The sequence below is a fragment of the Rattus rattus genome, chromosome 14 (genome assembly GCF_011064425.1).
Source record: "Rattus rattus isolate New Zealand chromosome 14, Rrattus_CSIRO_v1, whole genome shotgun sequence".
Taxonomy (NCBI): Eukaryota; Metazoa; Chordata; class Mammalia; order Rodentia; family Muridae; genus Rattus; species Rattus rattus.
In genome coordinates, this window is record NC_046167.1 from 59,100,082 (window position 1) to 59,121,951 (window position 21,870).

General features: G+C 41.6%; 1 protein-coding gene across 1 annotated transcript in view; it reads right to left on the reverse strand.

Annotated features, from left to right (window-relative positions):
• Ofcc1 (orofacial cleft 1 candidate 1) overlaps positions 1–21,870 on the reverse strand; it is a 284,030-nt gene that overhangs the window by 122,005 nt on the left and 140,155 nt on the right. The window contains exons 11-12 of the mRNA XM_032884243.1: positions 19,142–19,224; positions 14,057–14,181 (exon numbers count right to left, since the gene is read on the reverse strand). Of these exons, the coding sequence (XP_032740134.1) occupies positions 14,057–14,181; positions 19,142–19,224 (208 nt within the window). The remainder of the gene's footprint in view (positions 1–14,056; positions 14,182–19,141; positions 19,225–21,870) is intronic.

Sequence of the window (21,870 nt, forward strand, 5' to 3'; positions counted from 1 at the left end):
TGTGTAGTGATGGCAGTCTTATAAAAACTTCAGAACATAACATCCTCCAGCACCAATTTCAGCCAAGTCTGAACCAGGGTGTGGGAAAGATGTCCTGTCTTAGAAAGTATCTGAGTATCGTGTAGTGATGAGGGGCTGTAACATCACGTCTGGGATTTGACACTTATAAAATGGACTTTGGTGAGCAACTGGGCTCTTAACGGACCACCTTTCTCAAGCATGGAGAGATTCAGGACTTAAGGGAGAGGAGTCACATGTGGGATTGTCATGCCTAGGACTGCAAATTGTGAATATGTCTGTGCTGGATAGTTTTATGTCAACCTGGCACAGGCTACAGTTATTTGAAAGGAGGAAACCTCAATGGAGAAAATGCCCCCATAAGATGAGGCTGCAGATAAGCCAATAGGGCATTTCCTTAATTAGTGATGGATGTCAGGAGCCCCATTGTGGATGGTGCCGTCCCTGGCCTGGTGATCCTGGGTTCTATAAGAAAGCAGGTTGAGCAAGCCATGATGAGCAAGCCAGTAGGCAGCATCCCTCCATGGCCTCGGCATCAGCTCTTGCCTCCAGGTTCCTGCCCTGTTTGAGTTCCTGTCCTGACTTCTTTCAGTGATGAACAAGGATATGGAAGTGTGAATCAAATAAACTCTTCCCCAAGTAGTTTTGGTCATGATGCCTCACCACAGCAATCACAACCCTAACTTAACTAATTCAGGCTCTCTTCATTCATTTGTAACAACATTATGGTCAAAGGCAGACCACAAAGGCACAGAATCCATTCAGTTAATCAGCTAATCATTGTTGCAATGCTGCATGTCAATTCATTATTGCTTACAACACTTCTAGGGAAGAGCCAATCAGCACTAGTTTTAAATTTCTAGTCACTAAAAGGTGACTCAGGAAGATGGGGAGAACTATTGAAATTTCGAGGAAATAATCAAATGCCTGATTGGCGTTTACAATGTTACATCCTGAGATGGGTAGATGCATAGATAAAATATGCACACACAGAATTAATGACACAGCAAATGTTGGGTTTATTCCCCGCCGCCCTGAGGTTTTAGTGAGCAAAACCAATATTAGTCATTTAAAAACAAAAATCATAGATTTTCATGTTAAGAACTTCCAACTGTAAAAACAAATTTCTCAGGATGAATTGGAGGGTCCTAAAACATAATAAGCAAGACAAGCCCAGGTGCTCACACTGACACAGACTCTGTGACAACTGAGCAGAGGCCACCGATGGGTCTCAAGCTTTAGGGAGCAAGGACTATAGCAAAAGGAACAAGAGGAGGCCAAGTAAAACACGACATATACTTATGGTGCATCCCTGATATTTTTCTGTAAAAGTCATCCAAAAACATTTAGAATAAAAAGGACCTAAAAGCTGAAATAACCTGGGCTTTATTGTGTGTCCCATATTGTATTAGACTCAGCTGTTAAACCACAGATAAATTTAAGGTGGCTGCACGCTTGTCTCCATAAAGGAAGCATGAAGCTAATCTGACTTTCTACGTGCTTCACACTCTTCACCATGACTCAGTAGGCGAAGGTACCACCGATCTGTATTTTCTGCTGTGCTTGTGTGTCATTGTCGCACTTAAAAAACCCCTTAAGTTTGTGCTTGTTTTCGGGAGACGAGGGAGTAACTTCTCTGTGCCGAAAACACCCATCGAATTAATGATTCCGAAATCATATAAGCTATTGCCATATTACAATTTGAGTAAGACAAAATCCAAAGCTGTTTAGGTAACATAAAATACTGAATAATCATGAAAATTAGTGGATTGTGAAATGAATGACCACCTACCGTCACCGATGAAGCCGGCCCAAGACTCTCCAGTTTATTAAAGAAGGCATAAAGTATATGAGAGTGAAGGAATTTACAATGCCTGAAGCTCCGACTGCACCCAGTCAATTGTTTTCTTGATGCTGTTTGCAAACTATTACAACAGTGCCATTATCTGTTTTACTGGTCATTTGAGTTTTTGCATCGAGTAAGTCCCTGCCTTGCTTTGTGGCCAGTTTTGCCCTTTCATCATTTAAATCATGCTGCTTGAGTTCGGATGGACCGAAGAAGCTGAAGTTCCTGGACATTTAAGTCTTATCACTGATGTCACGTTAGGTTTCCAGACAGTTGACTAAATTAATTCTGTCCACCTCATTCTCCATCTTCCCGACTGAATCGGTGTGGTGTCTATGGGGCAGAGTCTCTTCAGTGCTCATTTTCCAAGACGTATAAAACTAAGAAATTGCTACCGACGCACTATGTTTTAGCGAGTTCCAGACAAAACTATAGTCGTTACTATGTTATGTATTCAGAAAGTGGGCAACAATTCAAACCTGCAGAATGCTGAATGAAAGAGTGAGCATGTATATGAAAGGACACACAAGACACACACACACACACACACACACACACATTTATAGAGGCTCATTGACTCAATAACAACATGGTTTGCAGCTAGTAACAACTAAAGGCTCATCTGAGAATTCTGAACAACCATTATTTTCATTATCTGATATCTTGGAACTTTTAGGCAAGAGTTGTGGAGAAGCACAAGCCTGATGGTGCACGGTGCTGGGTTGAACACTCTCCTATCTTCTTCTCTGGTTACAAGACACCCATACCAACTCCCAGTATCAAACCTAGAACAATGACCTCATTTCGAAGAAATGAGAAAGGGGTAAAAGGAGCTTTCTTCTTTTTCAAAAAGAAAGAAACACACACTAGTCGCCCCTCACATCTCAGTGGCTAGAACCAAACACCTGACTATTCATACTGAATGATAGATTCTTGTCTCCCATTTTCATTGGAGACAGCATCATTGGTAAGAAATAGGAAAGAGAGGCCAATGGGCCCAAAGACCTGAGGTCAAGCCCAAACCCACATGATGAAAAGAGAACTGAATCTCAGGTTCTTCTCTCCCCTTCCCACACGTGCCTTTTCATCCTTACCCATATAAATGCATACACACATACATATATGCATAATTAACAAAAATTCAAAATTACTGAAAACAAACAAAACAAAACAAATACAGAGATAAGAGAGATGATGAGGACCAACATACAGTGTAAAACTCTTGCTTTTAAACAAAGGAAATCAGAGAGATCAAAGTTTTGGATCCTAGAGGATGTCAATTTTCTGCTGTTATACTATTTCTATGGAAACAGATTAGGTCAGAAGTGCTGTGATTTTTCTTATCAGTCTAGCAGTCTAGTAGACTGTAAGGTCTAAGAGGTGAGACTATCTATCAGAGCTATTTTGGCTTCGTACATATCTCAAAGTACTGATCAGGAGAAGTCTTGTTAGGGAATATCTTTTCCGTGAGTTTCTTAAAAACCAACAGCAATGGCAGAAAATAGGCACAAAACTGAGCTCCAGAAGAGGAGTGATACGATGCTCATAAAAGTAGAGTCCAAATCCACCTGAAAGAGAGAGTAGATGTCGGTAGACGAGACTCTGGTCACATAGTCTAGGCCCTGAGAAAGAAGAAAGTTAGAGAGCATTCTAAGAGGAGAACAGGAGTGCATGGTCCATGAACTAGGATCATCCGAGACCAACAGGGGTGTTCCAGCCTCAAGTCTGAGTATAGTCCTGTCAGCAGACAGGACTGCAGTCTTCCACACGGAATTATTAATTCTAGAACAGGTCGAGAACCAGTCACTACAACTGCAAAAGCAGTAGTCACCCTCCCCTGAGTTCCTAGGAGGAATGGATCCCATAAGATGTCAAGAGAAGACCCTGTGACTCTTGTCTCCCAGGATTCCCTGAAATGAGAGTGGGATCTCTTACAGACTTCCGATCAGTGAAAAGTGGCGAAGGAGAAGGCATCTTGTAGAAATAATTAGTTTCTAATTGACCCTACTTCCTTTGTGACTTGATATTGGACCTGAAGGCCACCATCGTCCTTTTCCTCTGTCCACTGTATTCTTTATTGGAAAGAAATCATTTTGGTTCTTGGTGTTTATGGGGGTTTTGGTTGTTGTTGCTGTTGTTACTGCTGCTACTGGTGTTGTTTGGTGGTTGGTTTGTTGTTTGTTTGCTTGTTTTGAGAGAAAACATGGGAAATCACTTTTCTGTCAGCATTTGAGAGAAATGGACCTACCTGAGCTGAGACTCCCCTGCATAGCTCATAGAATAATTGATGGCACAAAAGAAGTCCGCATCGTAAGGAAGAGCAGTTGGCCAGCCAGGAGCAGTCCAAACCAGCAAAACACTGGGGCTCCCTGCCACACAGCTGCAGATAATAAAATTCAGCTCATAGTCTGAATGAGGGTGAAGGGCGATTCCTCCTCACGCTGTCCTCCAATTGAGCACACAGCTAAAACCTCCAACACACCTTTCAGAGACCCTGGCTAGAGGCCAGCTGAGCTGTGTCTAGTAACTGCTCCCACAGAAGAGAGGAGCTTAAAACAATTTGTCTGTCATGGAGCTGAATGAACCAATAGAAAAAGAATGTATAACAATTATACCCTTAGCTTTCATCATTGACCTCTACGTGCCAATGGAAGATCTTTTAGCTAATAGCAAAATATTCTGCTTAATTAAAAAAAAAAACTATTTCAATAGCTCAAATAAAGGCAAGAAAACATCGTGGAACACAGTGCAAAGGGAGGAGATCTGACTCGCAATAATCCCTAATGCTTAGTGCAAGTATTGAGCATTTACTGTATACTCTCACATCTCTTAGATGCTGGATGGAACTTGAGTCCATATATATATATATGCATATATATATATATATATATATGCAAAGCATTTTCCTATGCTACTGAGCTGTACCTCCAGCCCCACTGTTCTCTATTTAATATTCATATTTGAATTTACTTTGAAAAGTAGGTGTGTGCTACTATCTCCATTTTACTAATAAGTTGGGATAAAACACATTGGAGAACCACCTTCATGATTCGTACACTCCTGACTTGCCCAGTTGAATCCATAGAGTGAAATAGTTTAAACTAAGAGAATTATGCTCCTAGAGTCTATAGAGTTAACTACTAAGATCGGGACCTCCAGATAAATAGTCACACTTCACACACCTCTTATAAGATGAAAATATCAATCAATGCCTACCTTCCTGCATGTGGCTCATAGATCAATTACTTCCAGGAATATGCCGCCATTGTTGTATTTGGTTTTTCCACTGTGTGGCTGGAGACTCAATGTAGGTCCTCCTTGTATGCAAGCCAAGTACTCTACGGCTGAGTTTTTTGTTTTTGCCTTTTCTAGTGAGATCCACTAAGTTATCCAGACTGGTTGTTAATGAACCCTTGAACTTGAGCTTCATATTTCTCTGCCTCAGTATCCCAAGTAGTGCCATGAACAGGCCTCTGTCCCCAAGCCCAGCTCTCCATGGGGACTTTGCTCTGCTGAATGATTCTAAATCTGGCGAAGGTAAACAACTCTTTTCATGGCGTCTCTTTATTCCATCAATGCTATCAGGGGTGTGTGAATAGAGGGTATTTCAGAAATATACAGAGCCTGAAGCCTGTCCATGTTTCTGAGGCTGGGAAGTGGGTGACAAACTACAGTGTATAAAATATCACAGGGGCACAAAGCAGCATCAGGCAAATTTTGATAGACACACCACCTAATCTCTTAGGAGTTATTCTCTACTCTGATACACAGCAAGAATACACGATCCTGGCTACCCGGGAATCTGGGGCAAGAGACAGCAAGTTCAAGGCCAGCCTGAACAACTTTGTTAAACCTGGCCTCAAGATAAAAAATAAAATGTGAGCTGGAGATGTGATTCGGTGGTAAAACATTTTCCTATTTTTGTATCAGCCCCTAAGTTCAATTCCCAGTTAAAACCAATCCCACGACGGTTATGAGCATCAAATACGGGGGATGACTGAGAAAGATTTACAATGTGTAAAACTCTATGAATGGTTGTGATTAGTCTATTGCCACAGGTGTGAAAATACAGCGCTCCTTTCAGTGAACTGTACAGAAAAATTTTAAGAGAAAAAGGGGGGAGGGTCCTCAAGAAAGCTACTTAGCACAAGAATTGTATATCTGAGTTGCCCTTGAAAAATAAGGAAAGAATATTACTCTCTCCCCCACTTTAGACTGAATTATTCTGGTCACAGAATATGGCTATTCTGTTGAACCATCTAGGGTTGGTTCCTGGGGACAACACTGCCAGTTTTTGGCCTGATAGTTCTCAGGCTATGTTTAACAGCAAAAAAGAAAATTGTTTATTTTGAGGTGATCGTAAGTACCTAGGCAATTCTGTTTGGTAAGATTACAGGTGTGGCTCGATTTAACCCCCAGAAAGGATCATGGGCATATCAAGAAAGATTTCTTCAAAAGGCAACATTAATTTTCAAGTGTTTAGATTGGTGAGACAAGGATTTCCCTCCAATGTACAATTCATCAACCTCCGGTGCTCACTGTAAAATCAATCTGTTCTGCCTGTGTGACATAAACAAGTCATTCCTCAGGAATGAGATAGACCATATGCGAAGGTGTTTTACAGAAGCACAATGGGGAATACGCCAATCAAAGAAGCATCTGCATTCTATTTCAATGTCAATTCACATGTGTGTTATAAAAAGGAAAGTGTACCCCACGTATTAACGATAGCGTTCCTGCAGAGTTCACTCACACCTTCCTTCCCTAAGCAACACACACGCCGGGCAGCCACATAAGCTCTTAAAGATCTCAGTGTACAGGGTCAGCAGCGTGTGCCTTTGGCAAACATCTGCCCCTCCCCTCCCTGACAGAAGAAAACTTGCCTTAAAAACTTTCCTGAAAATCAGCCAGGTCTTATCAATGCATTGATAAATATCAAAGCTTTATGCAATGGAGAGGAAACAGGAAACTCTAAAAAAGGAGCGGCATTGTTCTCAAGAGAGCTTATGCTGTAAAATTGAGATGGATTGACATAGAAAAAGGAAGTGGGATCCAGCCCACTTACAGTATTAGCCAGCTCCATGACCTCAGGCAAGTCACTGTACTCGGACAGGCCCCAGCTTTATGCAACTTGTATGAACTGACAGGGCTGAACTAAGTCATCCCCCAGATCCCTTCCTGCTCTGAATGTGTGTGAGTCTCCTGTTGCTTAACCGCCTCGCTGCATTTGAATAGTAATGGGATCCTTTTAAGGTTGGCTCCTGACTGGAACCTTCTCCCCAGTTGGAAGTTAGATACCTTGGAAAACTATGTTAACTTCTTTAAACCACTAGAGTGGTATCTGCTGCTTTCTAACACCTATTAAAGCAGCTTCCAGAAGTACTTAACACAGACCCTGGCTTCCTCATTCAGATAAATCACTGCACAAAGATTAAGGTGCTGCATTAGAAAGCCCAGAACTGAATTTGCTCCTCAGGCAATGGGATTCCATGGCTGTGTTTAACGGCCAAATGAGTGGTTATTTATGTAATTAACTAAATGGACATTATAAGCATTCTCCCCAAAGTCCCTGTTTCACAGGAAAAAAAATTAAATTAAAGCTTCCCAGTGGACAATGTCTTTTTTGACCTAAAATAAAACAAGACTTCTTTTCTGCAGGGAATTTTTAAGAGAGCCCACCAGCACAAGCAATTGTCTGAAGCCATAGGGGGAACCGAATTCTGTATATCGTTTTTCTTGTGCATACTTACCCTCGTGGAGTTAAATGCATATATTAAGAACAACAAGGTATTAAAAATTGCCTAATAGCGAAGGAGACCAATTATAGCAAGATAATGTAGTGAAGGTACATGGGGATAGCCTTTCTCTCCAAATATCTTATGGGACTGTAAGCCCATTCTTCTGGTGGTAATGTCGGACAGTACAATGCCAATGTGACGAGATGAACCAAGGTGACAGGAACTGCACGTATTCTTAGGCCACTGTACAAGAATTGCTTGAACATTCACCCTGGGACAGTCAGTCTGGTGGCTGAACTTGCAAAGGTAACTAAGGAAGGGTGGTACTTAGCATGCAGACAACAATCCAGGTAATGATTCATAGCTTGGGCTGGACACACAGAGATGGCGCAAGATTACATCATGCTACTCTGAATTGCATATAATTAAAAACATATGCATTGCCTATTTATAGAAACTTGCATTTAATATTTTTTGACTATGGCTTCCTGCATGTAACTGCAGACATCAAAGGGAACACAGAAGATTGGGAATGGAGCTATATGTTTTCCCGCATATTCATATCATTTCATTCTTGTCAGCCCATAGCTATCATGTACCTTCTACCACCTACCCACCCTCTCTCTCATTATCCTTTTTCATCTCATATTAAGTATGCCACCTAGACTTAGGACACATAACAATTGATGAAAGGCATATCCTTTAGTTTCAAGCTATTTATCATGGGAACTATGAACGAAAAGGAGAGTGTGGCCCCTGAAAGGGTTGGCAGCTCAACACCTTGAGAAGGAGAAGGGATGTCTACATAACAAAACAAACCTTCGCCCAGTGTGGAAGCCTTCTTCAGATGGCCTGCCAATCCCTCATCTAATCATGTGGTCACAAGAACATTGCACATGTCGACCAAGCCTGGATTTTGTAGGGATGGGGATGGAGAGGTCTGTAATCAGAAGACAGAGACATTCCTAGAGAGGAAGATGGCCAGTAGGAACAAATAGTACCTGACAATTCTCAGCCTTTGACAAAAAGCCTGGAAGAGACCTTAGCCCAGAATGCCTTCAAGTATACAAAATTTTCTTCTGGAAATACTGGCATCTTTAGATTTTTTTTTCATATGTCAGTTTTAGAGGTATTTATTAAATACCTGCAGTTTACAAAAGTATTGGGGACCTTTTGGCAATTACAGCATCTAAACCCCAAGCAAAAGATGCCCAAGCTATGACATGAGTATGCACATATCAGAAAACAATGTAAATATAAAGTAGCACAGGGTTCATACACTGGAAGGCAGTGAGGTACAGTTCCTTCTGGGAGTGTCCCCAAGGATTCTCACCTGGTTTTCCAGGACTCTTCTGGCCATCTGAGGGGACAAAGAGTCACAGTATTCAATTCCATACTCACATGCAAATTAATTGAATATCTTTTTGGCCAAAAGAGAGAAGCCTAACAGTCTTAAAATTGCATGGAAATGACTGGCTACTACAAATGAAATTTGCAATTGGGAAAACAAAAGGCTTTTTAAAAACATTTTTGAAAAAAATATTGAGGATTTCAGAAATCTACCAATCTACCAATTTTCCAAAATTGGTAGCTACAAAGGAGGCATGGCGCTACCACTGCGAGTCAGAGTATAAGACCGACATCCACACACACAGAGGGAAAAACACGTTCCAAATTGCTGGAGCGAATGTACACTACTCACTTGGTATGATATTTACTTTTGAAGCCTAAGTAGCTAAGTGTTCTCTACTAAACGCATCGTATGAGGATTTTGAGAGGATTTAGATAAAGGCTGCACTAGCCCATGATTTACTAGCTCTAATAAAAAACAAAAAAATTATAGAAACTGTTCAGATTGTAACTCAGAAACAGGGGAAACAGAAGTTTGTAGTAGTGCAGCAAACCCCCATATCCTTAGCCCTGATTAAAACAAAAATGTGCCAAGCCTTCCCTATCACCCTCCCAAAATGGTAGCCATTTCAAGAGAAGAAAATGATTGGAAATAAATTAATTGATGTAGCAGCCAACAGGGTGAGAAGATGAGAGAAAGAACAAATGTTCATTCATTAGCTTTCTGTTTGGTTTGCTCGCCACACATGAATTGATGAGATCAAGTTCTAGAGCAAGTACTGGGTGTCTTGGGCCTGAAGACTCAACTAGAAGCAGCATACAGGCGCCTCTGTCTGCAGCTTTGCTGTAAGGTGAGAGCGCAGAAATGAGCAAATACACTGAAAATATTGTTATAGTAAATCGCTAAAGGAAACAGTGATAAACAGGAAAATAACCAGAGCAGTAGACTCAACTTTTATGACTCATCACCAGGCATAGCTTGTCCTAGAAAATAAAACAGGTGGTGAGATCTGTCATACATCCTAACTACCCTAACTAGGAAGTAGGTGAACGTTCTGGATAAAGAAAGCATGGAGCACAAAAGCCCACCTGTCATCCAGTGCTTAGCATGTCTGGCAAACAAAAAGGAAAATGTCTGTGGACCATGACAAGCCATATTGAATAACCTCCCCCACCCTTGTGTTAGTCAGCAATTGGTCACTGTGACAAATTGCCTGAGTTAAGTATCTTCAAAGAGGAAAAAGGTTGCTTGGGCTTATGGTCCCAAAGTTTACAGTTCAAAGTTGCATGGGCCTGTTTGGGGCCTGCTTCTATGCAGTGTATCATGATAGAGAACAGATCCTGGGATAAAGGCTGCTGACCTCATTACGGCTAGAATCCACAGGCAGGGACAAGAGAGAGCCTTAGTTCCGACCTTCCCTTTAAAGGTATGCATCTAGTGACCTAACTCCCTTCTACTGGGCTTATCTCCTGAAGCACTACCATCCCATCTCTAGAGTCCCACAAGCTAGTGAACAAGCTTTTAGCATTAACAGTCCTGGATTTTAACTTTCAGATAGAGCCTTTCTATAAAATGTTCCTGATGATAGCTTCCTTTATTAAAAATCTGCATGTACTACTCTTCATGTAAATTATCGTTCAACTCTCACAGTCACTAAAAGGGTGAGGGGTGGGGCAAATTATCAGATGTGCTTGAGAAAAGAGGAAATAGCAACAAAAGGGCTAAACATATTGTCTAAGCATCCACAGTGGTGGCAGAACTGGATTTCACACCCAGGATGATCTATCTGCAAAGCCAACGTGTTTTTGTATTGTTCCTTGTGGATTTGATTCTAGAAACAACTACAGACCCCAGTGAAGAGGCTTCTCACCTAGCAAAGCAGAGTGCATTAGACCATGTCTCCAAGAGAGCTGTATAGTGCCTTCCTTGCCAACCTACTCTGCTTGGAAAGGCACCTTTCCAATTTTTTTTTTTTTTTTTTTTTTCGAGCTGGGACCCGAACCCAGGGCCTTGTGCTTCCTAGGCAAGCGCTCTACCACTGAGCTAAATCCCAACCCCAACCTTTCCAATTCTTGTATCAGGAGATATAATCCTTACCCTCTGGCTAACCCTGAGCCTTTTGTAACCATTAGATAGTATTTTTAATGATGCATCCTACCTGAATCTACAGCCCTCAAAATCTATGAGTCAATAAAATGGTGGTTATATCGTTAAATCTTCTGCAAATCAGAACGCAGCACTCGTAATGAAAATCTTTAAGATGGTGAGTTGGTAAGAGAGGCAAATGCAGTGTCCTAAAGTTAATGCTTTATTAACAAACAGAGAGAAAGAGCAGGACTCCCCTTGGTAGCTATGGCACCACTCCCTGATCCTGCTTTAGAAGTAGAGCTTAGACCCAGATCACTGATATCCTTAGGTCTGGAGAAAAGTGCTCTCCCTAGGCTCACGTATGAATACATGATGGCATAGTTTAGGGGGGCTGTGAAATATTTGGGATATGTGACTAACTGGCAGCTGTGTATCATTGGGGATGATCCTTTACGGTCACATCTGTTTCTGGTCTGAGTTTGATGCTACTTGATAAGACTGCGAAGGGAGGAAATACAACACACATTGTCTATACACAACAGTCTCTCTGCCATACCTCCTCCATCATGGTGCATGAAGCAAAACAAACCCTTCTTCCCTACAGCTCTTCAATCAGATATTTTGTCACAGGAAAAGAAAGGAAGGCTGAAAACTGGTGCCAAGACGTGGGGTTACTGCCGGGGCACGTCTGACCATGTTCTTTGTAAGCATTTGGAACTGGCTTGGAGGAAGAATGTAGAAGAGTTGACAGCTCTGCTCTAGGGAAGCATTAGGGCTCTGAAAGCTGAGCTTAAACTATTCTGGTGAAAGTCCGGAAGACTGGAATGCTAGTAGGAAAGCAAGTAATAAAGACAGTACTCACGGGGTCCCAGGTAGGAACAAGGACTCTACCAGAAATTAGATTTCAAGCCATTAATATTAGAGTTTAGCAAAGACTCAACTCTAGCCAGGTTCTGCCCTAGTTCTGGACATTTGAGTGATGCTGAATTAAAAACTAATAGATTAATCTGTAGGCCGGAGGATATTTCAAAGGAGCGCACCATTCAGAGCACAGCAGTGTTAATGCTCTCTGCTTTCAGCCAAATTTACAGTGAGCAGAAAGTAGCTTCAAAACATGAAGATCGAGTCATTCAGATAAGGAAGGAGCAAAAGTGAAACATAAAAATCAAATGTAGGCATTGTTTCTATAACTACTAGAAACTGGCATCACCAAGCAGGTGAGTGCTTTATACTGTGACTGGAGCAGAGGTAATTTGAAGCCAAGACCATGCTCACCTGTAGGGTTTGGGGAGGACTCTCACTTAAAAGGTTTTCTTTTAAAAAGCAGAGTAAGAGAAGACATAGCTGCTGTGGAGGTGCGCTATTCAAATGGCCACTTAAGAAAGTGATTTTCCTAGTTCAGCCATTCATTTTGATACTTCTGTAGCTAGCCCCCAGGGTGTCCAGCTCTTTCTTGGCCTGTCATCACAACCGGACGCTAGACTTTTCAGGCATGCCAAATGTAAGGAATATGGAGACAAAGGCTTATCCAAAGGTTGCAGGAAGGAAAAATAAAAGACTATGAAGGCAGGAAATGGGTACCTGGGTGGGATTGCCTGGATGGAGCTGCTCAGAGAGTGATGTGTGAATGCGCATCCACAGAGGTGAAGGCCAGGTTCCACTTCTACAGCAGATACTAAAATGGGAATTAGCACCTTCATATAGAAAACAATGTACTCGTAAGCCTGGAGACCATAGTCCTGCCGCCTTCAGAAAGCATGGGTAAATGTGTTTAGGGCTTGAAAGTCAAGTGAATGCAAGCAAGAGTTACAGAACATGTGATTCAATGACGCAATTAGAGATACTGTTATAACCTCAAGCCAGTAGCTCTGACTGGAAGCATGAGTGTAAACCTTGATAAATAAACCACAGGCAGATAAATTGCCCAATGGAAAGCCTTTCAAGGAAAAGACATGGGGAGGGCAGAAAAGTGGTCATGGGAACACATGCCCGAGCTCTTTCTGCTATCTCTTTCTTCTCCTTGGCAGCAAGCTTACTGCCTGTCTCTCATGGCTGCAGTGGTTCTTAGAAGGACCGATACTAGAATGTTATGTGTTTCCTCCCTCAGAGAGCCTCCCGTCCTAACACTCCCCCTCACCTTGTTTCATGTGTTACATGTGTTTGTACAAATACAACCACAAGCATGAGACAAGTAATAAACAACAAGAGTTAAGGTCTTGCCAGATAACATGTGAATGTAAGCTTTCAGGGTGCGCAACCAGCCACATCCAGTTCAGTCTTCAGTTTCTGCCTCTACCGTACCACCTCTATTTCAGTATCAGAGTCTCCTCTTTGAGACTTTGCTCCACCAAGAGGGATTGCAACCCCATGGAAGAACAATATTGGCTGGCCGGACCATCCAGTGCTCCCAGGAACTAGACCACCAACCAAGGAGTGTACAGGGAGGGATCCAGATACGTATGTAGCAAAGGATGGCCTTATCTGACATCAATAGGCAGGGAGGCCCTTGGTCCTGTGGAGGTCTGATGCCCAAGTGTAGGGGGATGTTAGAGTGGTGAGGCAGAGTGGGTGAGTGGTTGGAGGAGCACCCTCATAGAGGGAAAGGGGAGGAGGGAGAGGGTGATGGGATGTGGGGTTTGTGGAGGGGTAACCAGGAAGTGGGATGCCATTTGAGATGTAAATGAATGGGATGATTAATTTTTTTAAAAGGACTTGGCTCCAACTTTCTCAGAGACTTTGTCTTTGTTCTCTAGTTAATTTGCATTATGTTTTTCTATGTGGCACTTTGTGAAAAAAATATTTCAAACCATCCAAAACATACTAATGTATACATCCACACATCCACATCTATCACAAACTGTGAACATCTCCAGGACAGGGTAGGAGTGCTCTAGTGCACAATGGGTATGTAATTATCTTTTGTGGACTAAATAAATAAAAAGAGAATATGGCAAAGACTTGTTGGAGTCAAGGAATTTAAATAAAAAGTTTAAAATGCAGAACATGGCCACTCACCAAACTGAAACATGATGTTTTTCCAGTTCCTCTAGGTACGACAAATCCCCTGAATAATCTTCAGGATCTCCAGGTCTCCACAGAGTAGATCTTCCCTTCACAGAATGAGCAGCCAAACAATTGCCCTTATTAGAAGAAATAATCAATGAACAAAAATGGAATATTTTATTAATAGCAGATGGAATGTTCATCTACATTCAAGAGTGTTTTCTACCAGATGGCCTACGGAATCACCGATTACAAGATAATTTAGTGATCCATCTTGCATCGCTTCATGCTAGGTATTGTCTCGTAAACTCTTCTCTGCATAAACACAAGACACACAAAATGGTGGCTATAGCTGTTCTTGCAACTAAACGGCAAGCATAACCAAGATTATGCTATGCCACCCATTCAGGATTTTGGCTCCCAGTGACAAAAAGGAAGGTACCTCATATCAGTTCTCAGCGAAAGACATTTGAAAGGAGACTTAAACAGTCAGTCAATAGAGAAAAAGGAGGTAGCTGTTTTCCAAAAACAGGACACAAGGATTTGATGAGTTCTTAAGACTGTCCACTTCTGTTCCATGCTATAGCAGGCCATTGCCTACTAGCTTTGTCCCCATTAACCTCTGAGTCCCGAACCTAGGACTTTCATCATACTGTGCATTGAGTTCTGTCACCCAACCTATGATATTTGGGAGCTCTATTACGGCAGAGAGTGGGGGCGGGAAAGTGGTTAACCCAGCAAGACTCTCTTTTCTGCTTCCACCGAAACATCTCAAGTTTTACCTGTTTCATGTACGGGAGTCTCCCGGAAGATTCTAGTACAAAGGCTAGTTAGAAAAAATAGTTTGAAGGACATGAGCCCAGAACAGTAGAACGCTGGGTGTTGAATTTATAACAGCTGCCTTAAAACCCATTCTCTTCCTCGTGCTTTCTGTTGTCATTCGTTAGGGGCCAGTGGTTCGAAATTCCTTGATCTATGCTGATCCACGGTTCAGCATAACTCAGTTTATTTTGCAGTTGCCAAGTTCGGCTTTGAATTGGCAGGTTGCAGTAACCAGGAAGACTGTAGAAGCCCAGGTGGAGCCAATATGTCATCAAATCCCCAGTGAACCCCACCAGGCTTATTTCTTTTATATGGAATTGATTGGTTTGATTACTTTAAGAACAAAATCCGGTTATGACAGCCATGAATTTGAGATACTTTTTATTGTGGTCCTTTTTATCTTTTTTAGCCTGTCGAGCTCTTAAAACAATAAGAATCATTCTGCTTACATTATTCACACTGGTGTTCTTAATTACCTCATTCCTAAGGGAGTTGAAGAGTGTCAAAATTCTTGGGAAAAATATGAGATCTTCGAATCGCCCCATATGTCTTTATATCTTTGTAGCCATTTAAATTACCAGTTGATTCCACTTCTTTATTTTATTTTATTTTATTTTATTTTTTGTCTATCTTCCTTGATAGAAAGCTGAAACAAGACCTGGAGAGATGACTCAGTGGCTAAGAGCACTAGCTCCTCTTCCAGAAGACCTGGGTTTGATTCCCAGCAGGCCCTTGGCAGCTGACAAACATCTGTGTGTGACTCTAGTCCTAAGGGATCCCAAGGGTACCAGGCATGTACATAGGGCAAAGACACGCATGCAGGAAACACTCACATACATAAATTTAATGAATAAAACTAAAACAAACACTGAAATGGGTGCCAATACCTTATTGTATTGATTAGGTATTCATTGACCACCTTGCCCCATGAGAATGCAGGTGTTTATGCTAGAGAACATTGGGATTGCTCTCTATTTGGTTAGTCTATGAACATCTATCTTGTTTCTCAACTAAACATAACAAAGGTGAGATTCAGTCTATTCCATTGGGTCTTTCACATCACCTAGCATGATAATAAGGCCATGCCAGATGCCCAAGAAGTGGTTCCTAGGTCATTTCACCCACATTACAACTAGCAATAACGACTGTCACCTCCAGCTCTTAAGTCATAAAGAAAAATATGGATGAATTCTAAAACTCAAGAAAGTTTCCTAAACCTTTATATTTTCTTTAATGAATAAATATTTGAATCTATACACTAAATATACTTGAAAAATATGCCATGAGAGGTTTTGGAATCCATGCTGTAGTGAAAAGCTAAACAGACTACCAACAGAAAACACACATGCATGTCCACCCTATGCTTACTGAGTACAGGTAACAATGGCCCATGGGTCAAAGGCTTAGTCTTAGAAATAGAGACACTAGTTGTCTTATACAGATCAGATCTCAGTTTAATGAAAGTGAACTCAGACTGATACATATACATATATATATATATATATATATACTTCTAATTATATTATAATCTATTATGATTTTCTTTACAAACAAAACTGTAGACATGTTTATATAAAAATGATAAATATATTTTAAATATTGTATATAAAATGTATATTTACATTTAAAATAATATTGTGGGGTTGGGGATTTAGCTCAGTGGTAGACTGCTTGCCCAGCAAGCGCAAGGCCCTGGGTTTGGTCCCCAGCTCTGAAAAAAAGAAAGAAAAAAAAATAAAACAATATTGTATCTCATATTTATTATACATAATAATATAATGTATTTATAATGTAATTTTATATTTTTGTAGTTCTTCTTAGGAGTGAGGCATGAGCCCTCAAATGTTTTATTTTTTAATTTCATTTTGATTTTAATCCTGTCTAAATGTGTGAGCATGTGCACATTGGAGCGCAGGTGTGCATGAAGGACAGAGTTGTTAGATTCCCTGGAGCCTGAGTTACAGACAGTTCTAAACCACCTGATACAGGGGCTGGGAATAGAGCTCGAATCTTCTACAAAAACAGAACATCCTCTCAACCCTTGAACTATCTCTCCAGCCCTCGAATATTTTAGAATATTAATGGTAAGCAAATCTGCCCAGTATGGTATGGCCTAAGTGATCAAGTCAGTGTGTAACGCCCTCTCTGGCACACCTACGGCAGGCGTTTAGGAAGCGATGTAGAACAGAGAAAGGTCATCGGAACTCATGACCTCTAGGTCTACTTGCATCTCGAGTAAAAAGCCAAGTTCAGAGTTCCTGTGTTCTTGTACAGATGTGTTCGCCCTATCACCATACTTCCTTCCCTAAACCCCTGGGCTCAAGGTCAAGGGTGAGGACACGGGGATCCGAGTGGAGAAAGAGCTCAGGGATGCAGCTCTGTAGAGAAGCCTTACTGTGTCAGCACAGTGAAGCTCCAGTCAGCAGCAGTCCCACATCCCTGACACCTTGCAGGGGCTTTGAGCATGATCTGTGGGGAAGACGTTCACCTGCCCATCTGGCCAGATGATGAGCAAGGGATTGTTCTCATCAAAGGAGGAGGCCCCGGAAAGAGGAAACAGTGTCTGAAGACTGAATCCTGAGGATTACAGATGCTTTTGAACTGGCCTGGGAAGATCAGAAGAGAGCTAGGGAAACAACAGAGCCAGTGAGAGCAACAACACTGTGCTCGGCAGTGGGTTTTGTTTTTCTTTTTCTTTTCTTTTTTTTTTTTTTCTGTAGACAGCAGGCATGAGAGGAAGATTTGAGGCTGAGACCTGTGTTAATAAGATCACAGAATTGAAAGCCATGGACATGCCAGGTGCATACAAAAATCAAAGCAAATTAACATGACATGGCCTTGTTTCTGTTGTTGCTGCTAATTCTATCTATAAATTTATACACACACACACACACACACACACACACGGATATAGAGATAGAGATAAAGATGATATAGACATTGACAGACAGACAGACAAATATTCAGCCTAAATTTTAAAAACATACAACACAAGCACTGCTTCTTCTTTTGAATCCACACCAATGTGTTAAGCAAAGAGTGTTATGGTAGAGATAAAGAACCTTGGACTTCAGAGTTGAGGGTTGAACATGTCAGACTCCATCCAGCAATGAAACCCCCTGGGCTTCTCTTTCTGCCTTAGGTAGGATAGCAGGCACCCCTGCCTTTTCAGAACCACAAATTCAAATGGTTCTCTGACTTCGGATGTTTGAATAACCAATGGTATTCTTATTCCTCAGGGTAAGCCTTATTCCTCACTAGCTGCTCAAGGAATATCAACTGTAGTTTCAGACACCATGTGAAAACGCAGGCCTACTAAGGAGTCTGGTGTGTCCAAAGGGCACTTCATTGTGAAGAGGGTTGAGGCAGGAGGACTGCAAATTTGAAGCCTATCTGGGTAACTTAGAGAGACCTTGCCTCAAAACAAAGTGTGAGAAAGGACTGACCACAGAGACGTACAATACAGAGCTGAACAGCACAGGGCACACCTGTCGGGAACAAGGTCTTCACCTCATTTCTTACCGCAGAAAGAAAGAAGGAACACAGAGGGAGGAGTAGAGAGGGGAGTGAAGAGAGGAAAGAAAAGGAATGAAGAAAAAAGGAAGCAAAGAAAGAAGAGAGGGAAGGAGGGAGGGAAAAAGAAAGAAGAAAAGAAGGAAGGAATTAATTAAATGTGCAAACTCATAAAACAGGGAAATTTGTTTTTTTTTTAATAGTGATTTTATTCATGGCCATCTTTCCTACTTTCGGCTAGTTGCAAAGTTTATTGCTAATAGTAAGTATTAGAACCCCGAGGAAGGCTTTGCCCTGGCAGGACCATAGATATTTTTCTCCTTGACAATTGCCAAGATCACTCAAAGCTGGGGAGAAGAAAATATGTATATAACTAAAAGGAGAAAGGGACATGCATTTTTTCCTAAACATAATTAAAGGATCAATATAAAATGGTTCTAGACTGGATTAAATATTGTCTATTGTTCTAGAAACGCAGCATGATTAACACATTTTCTAATTGTCCTCTCAAGATGGAAAGTCAGCCAGACAGATTAATTTAAACTAAACTTCCCAATAGCATAAAGAAGTCTGAATGGGATGTAATAAAATTTTATTGGCTTGTAGATTTGTCAGACATTAGCTACTTTAGCATATCCTTGCACTTCAAAACATGCTTTGAAGAACAAATTGCCCTCAACCTGGAAATCCATTTTAAGAAATCAGAGTTAATAACCAGTGATTACTATCTTCATGGTCTTTTTAGCCCAGTCTTCCTCTTACCTCAGCATGTAAGTCATGGGCTTCTTTGACGAGACACAGATCAGAGCTTCTAAAGCAGGGGTCGGTTTTACTAGAAATACTCCCTAGAATTAAAAATAAAAAGGTGAGAAAAATAGATTATAGAGATTTTCACTTTACCGGCGATGCAATCTCATAACACTGACATACAGGAGCTTATACAAGGCCTGACGAATGAAGGCTAAAAGGGTCCATTCAAAGAAGAAGGAGCCACTCTGATCCGTGTCCCCCTGCTTCAACTCAGTTACTGTATGAATTCCATGTGGTGCTAGTCCATACGCCACGCGGTGAGGATGTACTTTATTCATACAGTTTTCTTGGAGCTGCTTCCCTGCCGTCTTCAAGGAAGGATCCTCCCCTATTAGGTACCTCTCCGGGATCTCATTTGTGAATCAACCCCTCCGTACCTCTTATCCTAAAGGTCTATCATGAACTCCCGAGTGCATCTTCCCTGAGCCAGTTTTCTGATATCTGGAATGACACACTCATTGAGAAGCCTCTGAGCCTCGATACTACTGATATATTAGAGACTGCATTAGGCTTTATTGTGGGTTGGCTTAACCTTTGCTAGAAGGATCCCTGGCTCCTACCCTCTGAACTCTAGACAAGATCTCTACATTTCTATCTCATCTCCTTTAGCTGCGACAGCTAAAGATACCTCAAAACATTGCCAAAACATCTCCTAAGGGACAAAGCATGCCCTTAGTCAAGAGCACTGTTCTATATCACAAAACCCTTAGAGACAATGTGTTTAGTTCGTCTTTGTTTTTATGATAGTGTCTAGCAAGGTTGGACACAAGCTACTCTCCCAGCAAATATTTCTTAAGAGAAAAACGAGTAATTATAAAGAAATAATACAACTTTCCCCAAGAAGGAACAAAAATATTAGTAAGAGGAGATACAGAAACAGAGTTTGGAGCAGAGACTCCAAGCCATTTAGAGATTGCCCCATCTGGGGATCCAGCCCATATACATACAGCCACCAAACCCAGAAAATATTGCTGATGCCAAGAAGTGCATGTTGACCGGAACCTGATATAGCTGTCTCCTGAGAGGCCCTGCCAGAGCATGACAAATACAGAGGCAGACTCTTGCAGCCAATCATTTAGCTGAGAATTGGGTCCCCATCAGAGGAGTTAGAGAAAGGACTGAAGGAGCTGAAGGGGTTTGCAACCCCATAAGAACAACAACACTAACCAACCAGAGCTCCCAGGAACTAAACCACTACCCGAGCACTACACGTGGATAGACCCATGGCTCCAGCTACATATGTAGCAGAGGATGGACTTGTGGGCAGCAATGGGAGGAGAAGCCCTTGGTCTTGCCAAGGTTGGACTCCCCAGTGTAGGGGAATGTCCAAGTGGGGAGGTGGGAAGGGGTAGTGGTTGGATGAGGGAACACCCTCATAGAAGAAAGGGGAGGGAGATGAGATAGGGGGGTTTATGGACAAGAAATTGAGAAAGGGGATAACATTTGAGATGTAAATTTAAAAATATCCAATTTAAAAAAAAACTGAAAAAAAAAAACTATTCCCCAAGCAGTTTATACCACCCACACCACTAACTGGATACCTCATGTCAGTGAACACCTGTGCCAATACCTGACCTCAGGATCTCATAAAAAATACTCTACTCTACTCTAGACACTTCTAGAGCTTCAGGTACCTGGCAACAGCAATAACCTTGTTGAGGACTGTGGTTTACAGCAGCATTCACAAGGAGACAAAGTCTTAGAAACTCTGCCTGCCTAGAATGATTTCTGGGTTCCCTAAATTTAATGTAATACTGGGGCTGGAGCTCACCGGTTGAAGTCCTCTGCTTTCCCAGAGAACCACAGCTGTGCTTCCCAAACTCCCCCATGTATCCATTCACCTCTGCACTCGAGCCTTATGCTATGTGTTTAGGGTAAAAGCCACGGACCAGGTTACCTCTTTCCTTCTAATGTCAACAATTTGGATCAGAGGTGAAGGAACTTTGTGTCTGACTTAGGCCTGGCTAACTTCAGAATACTTCACTCTAATTTGTAATAATTTGAAGCTTAAATTATTGACTTATGATTTAAATACCATAGACTGCATATATTTTATCTGTTTAGCTCAGAAGGTTTGAAAAATGTAAACCCCTATGTATCCACCCCACAAGTCAAACATAAAGCATTTATTTATCATGTACATGCCCAAAGATGCTATTGGATCCGGCACATACACACACACACACACACACACACACACACACACACACACACATACACACACATACACTCATTCACACACACTCACACACACACATAGATACACACACATAGACACACACACACACACACATACACACACACACACACACACACACACACACACACACACACACACACACACACACACACACACACACACACACACACACACACATACACACACACATACACACACACACACACACACACATACACACACTCACACACACAGATACACACACATAGACACACACATACACACATATACACACACTCACACACACACATAGATACACACACATAGATACACACACATAGACACATACACTCACACACTCACACACACACTCACACACACATAGATATACACACAGAGACACACACATACACACATACACACACAGTCTCATAGCAAACACTGATCTGATTTCTATCACTGTAACTTAGGAAACAGTCACAAGAGTTTACATCTAGGGAAT